This window comes from Equus caballus, chromosome 8 (genome assembly GCF_041296265.1).
Source record: "Equus caballus isolate H_3958 breed thoroughbred chromosome 8, TB-T2T, whole genome shotgun sequence".
NCBI lineage: Eukaryota > Metazoa > Chordata > Mammalia > Perissodactyla > Equidae > Equus > Equus caballus.
In genome coordinates this window covers 45676835-45691232 of record NC_091691.1, presented here as the reverse complement: position 1 = coordinate 45691232, position 14398 = coordinate 45676835, and the positions used below count along the sequence as shown (strand labels likewise).

General features: G+C 44.9%; 1 protein-coding gene and 1 pseudogene across 2 annotated transcripts in view; one reads left to right on the top strand and one right to left on the bottom strand.

The window, feature by feature from the left end:
- Positions 1-5073: 5073 nt before the first annotated feature.
- Positions 5074-12614, bottom strand: LOC138915346 (uncharacterized; annotated as a pseudogene).
- Positions 12449-14398, top strand: part of SEH1L (SEH1 like nucleoporin) — a 28798-nt gene continuing 26848 nt past the window's right edge. The window contains exon 1 of one of the 2 annotated variants that reach the window (XM_023647482.2): positions 12449-12723. In XM_023647482.2, coding sequence (XP_023503250.1) covers positions 12613-12723 — 111 coding nt within the window. In that variant the 5' untranslated portion in view covers positions 12449-12612. The remainder of the gene's footprint in view (positions 12724-14398) is intronic. The other variant, XM_023647481.2, reaches the window with a different exon arrangement.

Below are 14398 nucleotides of genomic sequence, written 5' to 3'. Positions count from 1 at the left end.
TAATGCTTGGTGAAGACTCTTCCTGGGTTGCAGATGGCCACCTTCTCACTGTGTCCTCACACGGCCTTTCTTCTGTGTGTGTGCAGAGAGAGAGAGACAACTCCTATCCGGATTAGAGCCCCATCCTAAGGACCTCATTTAACCTACCTAAAGGCCTTGACTCCAAATATAGTCACATTGGGGGTTATAGCTTCAACATATAAATTTGGGGGAACGCAATTCGGTCTAGAATAGTATCATTTCCACAATTATCTATTAGTTGAAGCAGTCACAAGCCTGCCCAGATCCAGTAGGAGGGGATGCAGAGATTATTTCTGATGAAGAACTGTCAAAGATTTTGTGACCACGTTTTACATAACCTTATTCACAACGGCTCAAAACTGTAAACAACCCAAAAATCCATCAACATCAAAATGGATAAATAAATTGTGATAGAGTTATATAATCAAATACTACTTAGCAATAAAAAGGAATGTACAAACACATGGATGAATCTCAAAAACATTATTTTGAATTAAAGAAGCCAGACCCACCAAAAAATACACACGGTGTGATTCCACTAAATGAAGTCCAAGAACAGGTAAAATTCCTCTATGGTAATAAATGTCATAAAGTGGTTGCTTCTTGCAGGGACTGGAATTCACTGCAAAGGGGCATGATATAACTTTCTGTTGCGATCGAAATGTTCTGTATCTTGTTTGAATGTTGGTCGCACAGATATGTACAATTGTGAAAATTCTTTGAACTGGACACCTGAGATATAGATTTTACTGCCACGTGGATTATTTCTCTATTTACCCCCCCCAAAATAATGATGATTTCTCTATTTATACCACCCCCCACCCCAAAATAATGATACCTGAGTGCTAGTCTCAGAGATTCTGGTTCAGTTAATCTGGAGTATATCCTGGGCAAGATGATCTTCAGAAGTTCTCCGTGTGATTCCAGTGTAAAGCGAAGGCTGAAGCCCTCTGCACCAGGCCAGTACCGTTCTTGGGTGGAGGGAGAGGCCTATGTAGCATCCTCCATAGAACCTAGTGCTGGCTGTGTGTGTGAGTTTCCTATTGCTGCCGTAAAAAATTATCACAAATGTTGTAGCTTAAAATAACCCAAGTTTATTCTCTTACAGTTCTGGAGGTCAGAAGTTCAAAATGAGTCTTGAGGGGCTGAAATCAAGGTGTCAGAAGAGCTATGTTCCTTCTGGAGGCTCCAGGAGGATACCAGTTCCCTGCCTCTTCAAGCTTGTAGAGGCCATCCAATTCCTTGGCTCATGGCCACTTCACCCTAATCTCTGCTTCTTATCACATCATCTTTTCCTTTGACGCTTACCATTCTGCATCCCCCTTATAAGGATGGTTAGGATTACATTGGGCCCACCTGGATAGTCTCCCCATCTTAAGACCCTTAACTTAATCACCTCTACCCAGTTCCTTTACCATATAAGGTAACCTATTTACAAGTTCTGGGGATTAGGATGCAGACATATCTGAGGAGCCATTATCCAGCCTACCACACTGCGCTGTTCAAAATGCAGTTTTTGAGATGTCAGAGAAAGGACTGATTCCTCACCTGGAATATTGAAACTCAAAGTGCTCAGGACAGTTCCACAGCCATCTCAAACTATTTCCTAAAAGTGACCTTTCAAAAATGTTCCACATCTCCCTAGACGATAGCATTGCACGTCAGCTGTCCCAAATACCCAGGCCCTGGGGTAGTGATCGTATTAACAGAAAACTCAATTTCCTTTCTCAGGTCCCAGTACAGCAGGCCCCATTACAACGTGAGAACTTGAGAACAGTAACTGCCCTCCGTTACAAGGGGAAGAGGAAGTGCAAGTGTTACTCAGAGCAGCAGTGAAGAATATTTGTAGAGTCATGCATCCTCACCTCCCCGTTTGCATGAGCACTGAAAGTGAACACCGCGTCACTCTTGGAACAAGCTGTGTTGATAGGACTCGTCATGAGGCATTCTCTCTCTCCCTCTCTCTCTCTCCTCAAATGTTTTTGAGGGCTTACCGAGTGCCAGGTGAAGAATGCTCTGACAGAAAGTCTTCTTCCTTTCCTACTCTCTCACTTTTACAATTTCCTCCAGATGAACATTCCTAAGATACCACTTTTCTGTGTTGTTTCCTTGCTGATGGAGCACCAGTTGCTCCCCTCTGCCTATAGGGTAAAGACCAGGGTCTCCAGTCTGGCACTTGGAGTCCTGTCTTGGAGAATGCAACATTCTCCCCCAAGACTCAAAACATGAACCTCAAACTCTAGCCAAAGCAATCTAAATAGAGATACTTCACTGTTTTCTATTTTGTTGCTTAAATTCTCAGCATAAAACCTTACAAAATGTCCTTCCTGCATGTCATGGTTGAGGACATCAAGGCTGCTGGTCACTCCTGGACACCCACTTCCTCACCCCGTTCAAGGCCACTGCCTCATACCAGCAACACCTGGCCATGCCAGGCCACACCAACCTCTTCTCATCCAAACCCCAGAGGCCAGTCTGTTCTGTCTGATCCCCAGTCAAATGACAAACATTCAGAGGGTCAAATACATTACGCTAGGAGAGGGTGGGACCCCTGAAATACATTCATGGAGCTCTGAGAAGTCCCAGGATCCCAGTTAATCAACTATTGGACTAGGCCATCTCTGATATCCTTTCTACCAATAAAAGTTCATTATCCTGTAATTTTACACCTATTGTGTCCTTTTAATATATAATACAAATTACAACAGGAAGTAAAGATCCCAGGGAAGTAACATGGAAGACCTTCCCTTCCTTTACACTCAGCAACCACAGACATCTTGGTTCTGAAACACAGACCTTCTTTACAGTTCAACCCAAAACTTCCCTCTGAACACTTTGCAGGAAAGAGCTTGAGTTCTTCATGGACCAGCCCCTAACGCTGTTCCTCGTACACTAAGAGAGAGGCTAGAGTAGCAAGGGTTTCCCTCTAGAACCTAGCCATTGTTCTGGAAACAGTCTCTAGTCTCACCAAGACTTAGTTGGAGCTGTGCAGGAGGGTGGGCGTCCTAGGGATCTGCCATCCCTCTGCCCTTCTCAGCACCACAGCTGCCTCTGCTGGAGCCACAAATGTACCATCTTCTCTCTCTTCTTCTGCCCCAGCCAGAAAGGAAAACTTGTCCTGGGCTCTTGCACCTGACAGGTTCCCCCTTCCAAAGCTCAGGAGCAGAGACACAAAGGAAGCCTGCACGACTGCCTTCTCTACAACCTGCTGCAGGGAGATAAGAGGGAGATCTCCACCTTCTCAAATGTTCAAGAGGGGATGCCATAAAAGGCTGCAGACCCCAGGCTAGTCTCCAACTTCCCAGATTGCAGCCTTTTGGCCCTGACGACTGATGTCAATGCTCAGAAGACAGAGATGCCACTTGCAGCCATATTCGCAATTCTAGAGGTGCATCTCTTTCTTCTTTACCAAACCTTCCAGTGGGAAAGGACCTCCTTCACTCGATACACTCCTGTTGCAAGATGATGCTCCATAGGTCTCTCACTTTTCTGCGTGTCTTGGAAGCAAGGCACTGGTTTCCCTTTGTTCTGGTTTATCTTTTCAAGAATGTTTGATAATGAACAGCCTTGGAAGACAGAGACAATGTCTTTCTCCTGAGCAAAAGGCAGTTTGCTTACACCCTTGGAAGATAGAGTGTCTCTCATGGGAACAAAGGAGTATGCAGGCTTATTGCCCATTACCAAATATTCAGGGTCCTTGTGCTCAGAGATCCTTCTGAATTGCAACCTCCTGCATATGCTGCTGTCACCTGGCACAGTCACATCGGAGCTCACAGAAATGGTGCAAGAAAATGTGGGTGCTCTGGCCACTGCTATGGTCGTGAGTAATAACATAGCTTCTGCCAGTGTCCATGAGTCTGGGACAGCTGGTGATTAGCTTGAAAGTAGGGTGAAATCTCATATCCCTCCTAGTCATGGACACTCTGTAGCGCTGAACTCAGCACAAACCGCCCCCTAGCCTACTCTGTCAAGGCCTCCAAATCCTGTGCACTTCAAGTTTATTGAGCCAATAAGCACTGAATTTAGAAATGTAAAGACTTCCTCTCCAATTTGATGATATGTTGTCTGCTGTGTTATAGACCATGGAAAATTTCAGAGGTTGCTGGCACCCAGGCACCTGCATGGATCCCAGAGGGTGGGGGTGGAGGGCTGCAGTGCTTCAAAATTCTATCCCAAATGTTTTAGTGCCACCTGCAGGTTACTGTCGGATAAGCAGCTCTAGACCACACAGATGGTCTACTTTCACAATTCATCCGTATTAGGATGGAGCGACCCATGCCAAGTAGGGATGAATCTCACAGCATATATTGTATCACTTACGGAAAGTACAAACCCAAGTGAAACCAATTGTATCAGAGTTTTCCAGAGAAAGGAAACCAATATAATATATATATATTCCTTCAATTCCTTAAAATAAATTCCTCATACATTAAAAGGGATTTATTTTAAGGAATTGGCTCATGGGATTGTGGAGACTGGAAGTGTGAAATCTGTAGGGCAGCTGACAGGCTGGAAACTCAGGCAGGACTTCTGTCTTAGTCTTGAGGCAGAATTCCTTTTTTCTCCTGGGAAACTTCAGTCTTTGCTCTTAAGGCTTTCAGCTGAACAGATGAGGCCCATCCAAATTATCAAGGGTAATCTCCTTTACTTAAAGTCACCTAATTATAGATGTTAATCAGATCTACAAAATACTTTCACAGCAACATCTAGACTAGTATTTGACTAAACAACTGGGCACTATAGCCTAGCCAAGTTGACACATAAAATTAACCACTGTGGTCCACCCCTTGTCAGCTTGGCACCTACACATATTTCCTGAAACCATACTTAATCTCCAAATAGAGACAATAACAAGGTCGTAATTTCACCTAGCATGATATAACTACCCTATGTACAACTGAAAACACACTAACTCTTTCCTCAGGAGAGAATGCAAAGTCCTTGAGTGGTGTTTACTCTTTGCCTTGATATACTATGACTTAAATATTATAATAAAAAATTAGCAATACTTAAACATAATGATACAAAGTTAATACACCTTATGTCATATAATAAGGGAATAAGAGAGGAAGAAGACAAAGATATTTGCTATATACACTCACACACAAACATATTTGTAAACAAATAAGCAAGAAATACTCATAACAATTACCGTCCTCATTTCTGGGACTAGTCATACGGTTATAGCTGGTATTTATACCTATCTTCTTCTACCACCTCTTCCGTATTCCTTTTGCCTTCAACAAACATTTCAGCTGGTCATGGTGGGTGACCCAAACCTTCATTCTTGCCATTAGTAGTCCTGCCTGGATTGGATTGTTGAAGTTTTCCATTAATCTTAATGCCAGTGCATGGTAATACTAGGGGACGCCCTACCCTTAGGTTCTCCTGTGTTCCAGACATACGCTTCCTTACCTCCATTGTGGAGCACCAGCCAAATTTCCCTTAGCAGTCATGAGCAATCAGTCCAGACAGCACGATAATTCCCTCTTTGCCTACTGATTCAGAGACATGAGGAACCCAAAGTGGTTGGGCAGCAGACTTAACTTCCAGTTTAACGAAATCACTGTTGTGTCTCTGGATGGAAGCATTCCTCCCTTTGAAACTAAGACTTCTAGACCAGCAGAGAGACAGGACGTAAAAATTTTGCTAGTGGGTCACTAGGGGCAATAGTGAGTGGTGCCCCTTCCATTTTCACCCCTTGATTCCAGGCTGTGGGAAAAACAGCACCATATGTTGGACGCTGATTCAGAGCAAATATAGCCTCCTGGAGAACATTGTCCCAGCCTTGCAGAGTACTGCCACCTAGCTCTCACAGTAAGTGAGTCTTCAAAAGGCCACCCAACCATTCTGTCAAGAGTGCTGCTTCAGTATGGTGGGGAACATAGTAAGACCAGTGAGTTCCAGGAACATGGGCCCAGTGACATCCTTCATTTGTTGTTAAGTGAATTCCCTGATCAGAAGCAATGCTGTGTGAAATACCACAACAGTGGACAAGGCATTCTATATGTCCACGGATGGTAATTTTGGCAGAAGCACTGCACGCAGGGAAGGCAAATCCATATTCAGAGTAAATGTCTCTCCCAATAAGAATAAAACACTGCCCCTTGTATGACAGAAGTGGTCCAATGTAATCAACTTACCACCAGGTGGCTGGCTGATTACCCTGGGGAATGGTGCCATATTGAGGACTCAGCATTGGTCTCTGCTGCTGGCAGATTGGGCATTCAGTGGTGGCTATAGCCAAGTCAACCTTGGTGAGTGAAAATCCATATTGCTGAGTCCATGCATAACCTCCATCCCTAACATCAAAGTCACTTTGTTCATGAGCCCATTGGGTGATGGTGGGAGTAGCTGGAAAAAGAGGCTGACTGGTCTCCACAGAATTGGTCATCCTATTCGCTTGAATATTAAAATCCTTCTCTGCTGAAATCACCCTTTGGTAAGCATTCACATGGGTCACAAACAACTTCATGGGTTTTTTTTCCCATTCAGAGAAGTCTATCCACATACCTCTTCCACAAATTTTCTTGTTATCAATTTTCCAATCATGTGCCTTCCAAGTCCCTGACCATCAAGCCACAGCCCATGAATCAGTTTACAATCGTACTTCTGGCGCTTTCTCTTTCCAAGTAAAATGAACAACCAGGTACATTGCTGAAGTTCCGCACACCAGGAGGATTTCCCTTCACTACTGTCCTTCAAGGATGTCCTAGCAGAAGTGCTTTAGCTGCCCACTTTTGGCTAGTGCCTGCATATCATGCAGAACCATCTGTATACCTGACCTGAGCTTTCTGTTCCTCAGTCAACTGATTGTAGGAAACTCTTCATGAGGCCATAGGTGGGGGCTGGAACAGAGAAGGTAGTGTAGCAAGAGTAAGGGCCAAGGGCCCCACTTAAAACTAGCAGCTTTTGGGGCCCTTGGTAAATGGGCTGGATTAGCACACCAGTATGAGGAGTATGTTGCCTCCAAAATCCAGAGTCCACTAGGTATTGTACCCCTTTTCGCTTGTAGGAGGAGCCAGATGCAACAACTTAGTTTTCAGCTTATAAGGGATATCTTGACATGCCCCACACCACTGGACCCCTAGAAATTTCTCTGAGGTGGAAGACCCCTGACTTATTTTTGGATTTATCTCCCACCCTCCCACACATAATGTCTTACCAATAAGTAAAGAGTAATTGCTACTTCTCACTCACTACGTTCAATCAACATAATGTCATATATGTAATGGACAAGTGTGATATCTTGTGGAAGGGAAAGACAATCAAGATCCCAGCAAACTAAATTATGACATAGGGCTGGAGAGTTGATATACCCCTGAGGTAGGACTGCGAAAGTGCATTGCTGGTCTTGCCAAGTGAAAGCGAACTGCTTCTGGTAGTCTTTACTGGCAGGCAAAGAGAAAAAACCATTTGTCAGATCAATAACTGCACACTAGGTACCAGGGAATGTGTTAATTTGCTCAAGCAATGAAGCCACATCTGGTACAGCAGCTGCAATTGGAGCCACCACCTTCCTGGGGGTTAGGACTTCAATATACGAATTTTGGGGGCCCAATGTGATTGTATTTGGAGATAGGGTCTGTAGGGAGGTAATTAAGGTTAAATGAGGTCATAATGGTGGGACCTAATCTGATAAGGCTGCTGTCCTTACAAGAAGAAGAAGAGATGCCAGAGATCTTCTCTTTTTGAGTGCATCTAGAAGAAAGACCATGTGAGGACACAGTGAGGTGGATGTCTGCAAGCCAGGAAGACAGCTCTCACCAGAAATTAAATCTGCTGGCACCTCAGCCTGGGACTTCTAGCCTCCAGGACTGTGAGAGGATACATTTCTGTTGTCTAAGTCACCCAGTCTGTGGTATTTTATTGTGGCAGTCCAAGCAGACGAACACAACAGTGAAAGTATATTGCTGGCTTTGCCAGCTGAAAGTAAACTGCTTCTGGTGGAAGTTCTTATTAACAAGTATTGGGGGAAAAAAGCATTTGACAGGTCAATAGCTGCAAATGAGGTACCAGAGGACGTGTTAATTTGCTCAAACAGTGGAACCACATCTCTAATAGCAACTGTAGTTGCAATGACTGCCTGGGTAAGTTTATGATGATTTACCATCATTCCCCAAGATCCACCTGCCTTCTGCACATTCCAAATAGGTAAGTTGAATGAGGACATGGTAGGAATCATCACCCCTGCATCCTTCAAGGCCTTGATGGTAGCACTAATCTCTGCAATCCTAGGAATACAGTATTGCTGTTAGTTTACTATTTTCCTAGGTAGAGGCAGTTCTAGCGGCTTCCACTTGGCCTTTCCTAGCATAATAGCACTTCCTCCACAGGTCAGGGAACAGTGTGGGGATTCTGCCAGCTGCTGGGTATGTCTATCCCAATTATACATTCCAGAACTGGGGAAATAACCACAGGATGGGTTTGGGGACCCACTGGACCCACTGTGAGATGGGTCTAAAACTGAGATAAAACTCCTCTGGCCACCTGATCTCCATAAGCCCTACTCTGACTGGTGTATCACAATGATGTTTGGGTCTCCTGGAATTAGTGTCAGTTGAGAGATAGTGTTCAGAAATTCCTGAAAAGTCTAATTATTCCTTTTCCCCAAAGCATAATCACTATGGTAAAGGGTCCTTGGTCCCTGAGGGAAGGCAGAGAGGAATATTAGCAGTATTTTTTGCAGTGCGGTAGGGTCCTTCCTCAAGGGGATCTGGCCTCCTCTTTATTCAAGGGTTTTGGGGTCTGTAAACTAGGCCGAGTCTGGAATTGACTGAAAGGCTGTGACTCTGTTTTTACAGTATCAGTTGGGCTTTTGTGATCTTGATCTAGACCCCTTCCATTTATACAGAATGAAGAAGAATTTAGTAGACTGCCCATCTATTTTCTTCTAGGGACACTAGATCAACTAACCAATACCATAGATTTCTGTCAGTAAGACTATTCTGATTACTGCTTTGAATCTGCCATCTATGATGGTTACCAGTCCCACCTTGTCTTTGGCAATTATCCTGCTATCTCCAGATCCAATTATCCCCATTGTGTTTAAGAATTCCAGTTTAGCAGCAGCAGTTCCCACTGTAATTTCTGACCTACAGAGAAAAGTGACCCAAGGAGTTCTCCAAGGATGTTGGGACTCCTTTGACAAATTTATTTCTCACAGTCATGGTGAAAGGTGTGTCCTCCAGACCCTCCCGGAGTGGGTGAGCAGGTCTTACATGATAAATACACTCTAACATTCCAATCTCACTATGCCTTTGGATCCCTTCCTTTACAGTATACCAAGGCAGTTCTGACATTTCTTCATTTATTGTGGATCACTTTTTGGTCCATGTTTCAGCCAGCCAACCAAACAACCAACCAACAAACCAGCCAACCAGTTAGAGTCCTGTCTAACCCCTTGAGTTACAACATTGAATCCAGAACCTCTGCTTAGTAGGTTCATATCAATAAATTCAGCCCAATCCTACTTTATCTACCCTCCATCATTCTCCCACCCTCTTAATATCCACTGCCACAATATACATTGTATAATATAATATATACTATATATATAATTATAATTGTATAATGTAATATAATACAGTATATAATATACTGTATAAATTGGAAAAAATAATGCAGTTCTTTTGGAGCATGGTGCACCTCCTCATGGGTCAAACCTTGTACCTCATCTTTTCAGGCTTGCTGGGACTTGAGTTTTGCTACAGTTCTAGAAGCAAAGAGGGGTGCCTGGGGTGAGTCCTGAGGGGAATCAGCAGCGTCTTACAAGGTGATTACCTCAGAAGAGCCCATTACAGGCTCCTCAGGCAAAGCAGGGTCAACATCCTCAGATGTTGGAGTGGAAGTGTTGCTTCTACTGGCAAGGGCGACTCACAGAATTTAAGGTTCAGTGTCCCCAGCTTCACCAGGATCTGCCCTTACGTCACCATTCCAATTTTCAGGATCTTGTTTTTGTTTTTTTTCAATCCAGCAGAGGTTTCCTGTGAGGCTGAGAATTCAATTTGTGTTGTAATTCAACCACTTGTAGGGTGAGACCCTCGTTTTGGTTTTCAGAAATCTCAGCTCTATGGTGATAGGACATAAGTGGTTCTTTCAGAGCAGACGTAGAAACTTTCTAGTCAGTTATGTGGTGCTTGAGCTGGGAATTTGAAGCCCTCAGCTCATCCTTTTCTTTATCTACTTTTCTAGTACAGCTAAAAGCAACCAGCCAGTCTCATTATATTCACTAGTTTAACAAAAATATTCTAAGTTATCAAATATATGGTCACTCAGAACCTTGCTTCTCATAGGTATTTGAGTAGGAGTATCCAATGTTGATATTTTGGGTATCTCTATTGCCACATCATGCTATGGACTATTGGTGCTCCTTTACCACTGGAAATAGAGTCCTCAGTGCCTTTAAATTTAATCAGAGTAGGGAACCATTTCCAGAAACCACAGAACGAATTGAGAAAATTCACCCTTAAGATTCTCTTCCTCTAGACACACTTGCTATCAAAATCTATAATAGTCAGTGTTCTCCAGAAATACAGGACCAATATATATCTCTCCATATATTTCAGGGAATTGTTTTATGTGACTGTTAGGGCTGGCAACTCTGGAATCTGTAGAACAGGCTGGCGGGCTGAAAACTCAGGTGGGAGTCGATGTTGTAGTCTTGAGTTTGCGATCCATAGGGCAGGTAGGCAGGTCGACTGGAAACTCAGGCACAACTTCTCTGTTATTGTCTTGGGGAAGAGTTCCCTCCTTTCCCTGGGAAACTTCAGTCTTTGCTCTTAAGACTTTCAACTGAACGGACGATGCACATCTACATTGAGGGTAATCGCTTTCACTTAAAATCAGGTGATTGTAGATATTAATCACATGTACCAAATATCTTCACAGTAACATCTAGACTAGTGTTTGAGCAAACACCGGGCACCACAGCCTAAGCAAACTGACACGTAACATTAACTATTACACTAACTTACGCTGTTAGAAATGAAGATGGTGGTTACCCTTGGGGCAGGGGTGTAATGACCAGAAGGGAGCATAAGGAGAGCTTCTGGGGCACCGGTCATGTTCTGTTTCTCAATCCAGTGATGGCTGCACGGATGTGTTCAGTTTGTGAAAATTCAGTACACTTTCTACTGAATGCATATCGCTTTCACACCACTGTAAAGTAAAAAAATCCTGAGTTGAACCCTCAACCATTGTTAAGTTAGGGATCATCTGCATATGAGAACTCTAGGTATTTTTGCTCAGTTTTACCGTGAACCTAAAACTGCTCTAAAAAATAGTCTGTTAAAAAAAAAACTCCGGTGCTTCACCTATTCAATTCCCAGATAATCGCTCGCAACCACTGACGTTTACTGTCTCTAAGCTTTACTTTAAAACAGTATTTACCTATCTGCAAAGCACACTAAATGCAAAGCACAATTTTTTTAAAAAACCCATCTTAAAGGGAACTAATTTGGAAATAACTTATATAAGGCAAACAGGGCTGGGGAGGGGACTCGGGAATGTCAGGTGATGGATCACCAAAGAACGTTGGGCGCCTCTCTGTACTGGATCTGTTGAATGCCACATTCCTGAGGAATCTAAGAAAACTCAGTTACTTTCCTATCTGGGACAGAAGGAAAAGTTTCGGCATAGGATATAAATTTTCTGCTATCAAGTTATTCTTTCTATCAGTTATAGTTAGCTTGCCTAGGTGCAGTTCTAAGTGTTTTTCCAAAGCATGTTGTGAGAATAAGATGGGGAGGGGAGCATGTGGCCTTGGGGGCTGAAGTTCTAAGAGTCCTCTGCGCAGCGGCGACTTTCATAGTTCTTCACAGGTCACGTGCAAACGCAGGGGGGTGGCGGTCCTAAGTTGGCATGCGGTGGATCTTTAGTCTATGACGTGTGAAGCTCACAATCGGTCATCGTAGCTTCTCAGTGATCCTGCAGCTTCTCAGTGATCCTGCGTGATGCTTAGGCAGAAAGGTGTCAGCAACCTACTCTCTTATCAGCGTTCTCCCACTGTGCTGCAAGACAAGCTCAGAAACTTTGGTTACTCTGTTTCCCAGTTAACCTTGTAGGTACAGGCACAGTTTCATCCTAATGCAGGGAAACTTTAACTCCTTCACCCTACGTTTCACTTCCTTGCTCCTGGAAGTTGTCGCAGCAAAGCTCTGCCGCTGACCAAATCCACGTCTATCTTCTCCAGTAGCTCCAAGCACTCAGCCGATGTCTCAGGGGAAACACAACGAAATGTTGACCAAAACTGACTCAGGGTCGAGGACTGTACATGGCACTTTTAACTTTTACATTGTTCTCAATTTCATTCCTTCAACAATGAGTTCCTTTAACTTTCATTAAAGCCCGGCAACACCAACCCACGGAACGCAGCCGGTGGGCTCCCCACCGCTTCTTTTTAGAGAGCAGGCGCAGTCGCTTCGGCCTCGCGGGGCATGACGGGCCGGGGGGCGGGGCGCGGGCGCGCGCAGAGCACGCGCCGTGCGCGCCCCGGCGGCGGGTCCCGGTGTGTCGCGGTCCGCGCGCCTGCGGCCGCCCTCTTTGGAAACGGGAGGGGCGGACGGAGGAAGCGCGGGCCCGGCGGAAGCCATGTTTGTGGCGCGCAGCATCGCGGCGGACCACAAGGACCTCATCCATGATGTCTCTTTCGACTTCCACGGGCGGCGGATGGCGACCTGCTCCAGCGACCAAAGCGTCAAGGTGTGCGCGGAACCTTCGGGCGGGGCCGCGCCCGGAAGGCGGGGGAGTGGGAACGTGTGCGTCCTGCTGTCTGAGCTGGGGGACGGGCGCGTGCAAGTGGGGACTACTCCCAATTTTGAGGCGCGCCGTCACGTACGAGGCCTGGAGCTCAGGGTAGCTGGGCAAGCCCGGGCCTGCTGGCCGGCTCCGCCATCCTCACTGCTGTATTGTGGGGTCACAGCCGCTGCCGGGTGGTCGCGCGGCCGTGCGCCTGCGCCGAGCGGGCAGGGCGGGCGGCCGTGGTGGCCACGTGCGCGCTCCCGCCGCTGCGGAGACGCTGTGAGCACGCGGGATTCCGGTGTACTGAGACTCCGGTCCACGTAGGCGAGAGCGTGGGACTCCCCTCTTCCCCCACCGCCCCCTGCTTAATCCCCAGTAGGAGTTTGTCCGACCGCGCAGTTTTTGGAGTAGCTGACGTGCCTTACCACACTTGTTCAGGGAGGACTTTGCCTTGGCACCTGTAGTGCCTTCAGGTCGCGGGTGTGTCTCAAGTTCTGTGTACCTCATCCCACGTGGGCAGATTGTTCTCTCCTTGTGTTCAATAGAAAGCGCACCTTGATTCGCGATGAAAGAACAATACAAATCCATTATATCGAGTGAAGTTCTCTGCTTGTTAAGGAGGAAGTGGAGTTTTTGTTTCTTAAAGTTCCTGTACACGTGTGTAGACTGCTCTGACAAGCAGAGCTTCTGTGATATGAGATGCTATTTGGGATTTAGGAACCTCAGAGATTTAAGGTAAATGGTAATAGACTTGAAGATCAAAGCTGGAGTGTGGATTATTTGCATTCTCGACAATTCCAAAATAACTGAAAATCTGAAAGATGCTTTTTACTCCTTGTTTTTCACAGTCAAGTTTGATACCAGTGATCCCTCAAAGATAGTTATTATAACTCGTTCTTTGTTTTCAAAGAGTAGTGCCGCCAAATCCATCAAATAACTATAGTGTAACACGTAAAACGTTTAGAATCACTTGGTTTAGGTTTTTTTTTATTGTGGTAAATTAACCATTTTTAAGTGTACATTGCAGTTCAGTGGCATTAAGCACATTTACATTGTTGTGTACCATTACCATTATACATCTTTGGAATTTTTTCTTCATCCTAAACTGAAACTGTACTCAGTAACTCCCTCCTCCTCACTGCCCCTAGCCCCTGGTCGTCCTCTAATTCTTTGTAAATTTGACTGTTCTGGGTACCTGATGTAAATGGAATCGTACAATATTTGTCCTTCTGTGTCTGATTTATTTCACTTACCATGATGTTTTCAAGGCTCATCTGTATTTGTAGCATGTATCAGAATTTATTTATTTTTTGAGGAAGATTAGCCCTGAGCTAACATCTGCCACCAGTCCTCTTTTTGTTAAGGACGACTAGCTTGAGCTAACATCCATGCTCATCTTCCTCTACTTTATATGTGGGATGTCTACCACAACATGGCTTGACAAGCGATGCCACGTCCGCACCTGGGATCTGAACTAGTGAACGCTGGGGCCCCTGAAGCAGAACGTGTGAACTTAACTGCTGCGCCACCAGGCTGGCCCTCAGAATTTCTTTTTTAAGATTGAATAATAGTTTGTTGTATGCCTACACCACATTTTGTTTATCCATTCATCTGCATGTTTTGGCTGTTGTGAATA